At 41.9% G+C, this 2,201-nt stretch overlaps 1 protein-coding gene across 1 annotated transcript in view; it reads right to left on the reverse strand.

Annotated features, from left to right (window-relative positions):
* Positions 1-893, reverse strand: part of LOC101845975 (charged multivesicular body protein 5) — an 11,734-nt gene extending 10,841 nt beyond the window's left edge. The window contains exon 1 of the mRNA XM_005112716.3: positions 699-893. Coding sequence (XP_005112773.1) covers positions 699-767 — 69 coding nt within the window. The 5' untranslated portion in view covers positions 768-893. The remainder of the gene's footprint in view (positions 1-698) is intronic.
* Positions 894-2,201: the final 1,308 nt, after the last annotated feature.

Here is a 2,201-nt window from a genome sequence, read left to right on the forward strand (position 1 = left end):
GAACTTCCGGTCAAAACAAAATGGCGACCCGCGTAGTTCGGCTCCATTCGAAAAGTTAAATAGCCGTAGCATCTTTGTAGACAACCAAATTAATTTACTTAGATCTAGGGGCGGGTAGGGGTAGGGTTAGGGTTTGGGGTTAGAATTAGAATAGAACTTACTGTCACGGTAGTAGGGTTAGGGTTAGAAGGCCTCTTCTTTATTGTGTTTGATGCGGTGGTCGCTCGTAACGGAAGTCCTTCCCTACATCTAGAGATCTAGATTAGGTGATCTTGTAGTTCCGTTCGTTTAAGTCCACGATCCATTTGTTTACATCCAGAGAAGAAATCCAGAAGTCTTGAAAACCAAATACTATTTGAATTAGGCTACACAAAGAGCTGGGATGCAACCTAACTGTAAAACATCAAATTAGGATAAAATTCAGGCCCCCCTGAACCCCCTCCCCTCCACCTCCATATTTTTATTAGGTCAGGGGGCAAGCCCTCCTGAAACCCCCCTACTCTTGACTTTAACGAACGAAACTACAAAATCGCCCTAGATTATACTAGACATTAGATGTAGATCTAGGCCTAGATTCTAGAGATCTACATCATGATGATGGTGTAGGCCTTGTACTTGTACAACAACACAAAAATAAAAAGACGCACACTGACACATTTGTAGATCTAGAGTCTAGATAATTAAATTTAGGTACTTACGTTGGAAATGCAGTCAGTCAAATTAGGTGGAGGCTCCTTGGGCTTTCCTCGGCCAAATAAACGATTCATGATGAGTTGTTCTTGTGAAAAAAAATGAGAAATACTTCGTCAAATTTTCTGGAAACCACTCCAGTTGAGGTACGTCCAAGTCTCTTGCTCTGTTTACTTCAGGAAATTTCAGGTTGAGCAACTTCCGGGTAGGGGGAGCGGTCAGTAAATCTAAAGGTTATTCGATTATTTTTACAGATATTATTATAAGAAACATAAATATATATCAACTTGGGAATATTTCTCTTTCAAAATAATTAAAGGTTTATAGAGATGAAGTCTGTATAATGCTTATGCCAAAATAAGAGAAGAACAGGTTCTTACTGTTTTGATGTGACCCATCATAGTTTTCCCTTGTCATGTGCCATTGAGACTTCGGCTATTTATAGATATTGATGACACGAATATTTTGGGGAGTGGTGAATCACAAACATCATTGGTAGATCTAACCCTTTCTAAACCTAAACCCGCACAAAATCATAACAGATACCTAGCAAGATGGGGCACTTTCAAGGTTTCAAAAATACATATAATGTAATTGTCTTGTGTTGGGTAACTTGATGCCTACAGCGCAATACAGAACAGGAAATAAAGACGCGGTTAGATTGAACATATAGATCTAGGCGGCGTGTTTTATCATCACAAGAGAGAAATTATAATTCGCATAGTAGTATAAAGAGGGTCCGAAGAACTCTCTCTCTCTCTCTCTCTCTCTCTCTCTCTCTCTCTCTCTCTCTCTGTCTCTCTCTCTCTCTCTCTCTCTCTCTCTCTCTCTCTCTCTCCCCCCCCCTCTCTCTCTTTCTGTGCACTTTTTCTCTACACCAGTCTCTCCCTCTCCTCCTCTACACTATTCCCTCTTCATCTTTCCGCGGAACTCTGTCTCTGTCTCTCTCTCTCTCTCTCTCTCTCTCTCTTCTTTTCTCTCTCTATCTCTCATTCCCTCTCCCTCTTTGCTTTTCTCTCCTTCTCCCCCACCCTTCTCCCCTCCCCCTTCTCTCCCCCTCCCCTATCTATCTATCTATCTATCTATCTATCTATCTATCTATCTATCTATCTATCTATCTATCTATCTATCTATCTATCTATCTGTATTTCTCCCTTTCCCCCTAGTGATTAGGCTACCGGACTCGTAAGTTTGAGATTGCAGGTTCGGGGGTTCGAGCCTCAGCTCGGTCCGACGTTGTGTCCTTGGGAAAGGCGCTTTACACGAACTTTCTACTTGGCTCGGTCCTATCGGAGACGCGCTTTTCCTTTTCGTCAACCCGCAGCCACATCCCGAATCGTCAGCCACATCCCAACCTTTAACACGGGTCAAACTTCCATCTATTTATAGGTAGTTAAATCTACCGGAACATGTATTAGGCGAAGTGATGTGCAATGATAGTCGCAATAGAGAGATTGTTTTGGTCTCTCTTTACTCATCTGCACCACACGAATTTAATTGATGTTTTTCCC

Source organism: Aplysia californica, unplaced genomic scaffold (assembly GCF_000002075.1).
Source record: "Aplysia californica isolate F4 #8 unplaced genomic scaffold, AplCal3.0 scaffold01375, whole genome shotgun sequence".
Taxonomy (NCBI): Eukaryota; Metazoa; Mollusca; class Gastropoda; order Aplysiida; family Aplysiidae; genus Aplysia; species Aplysia californica.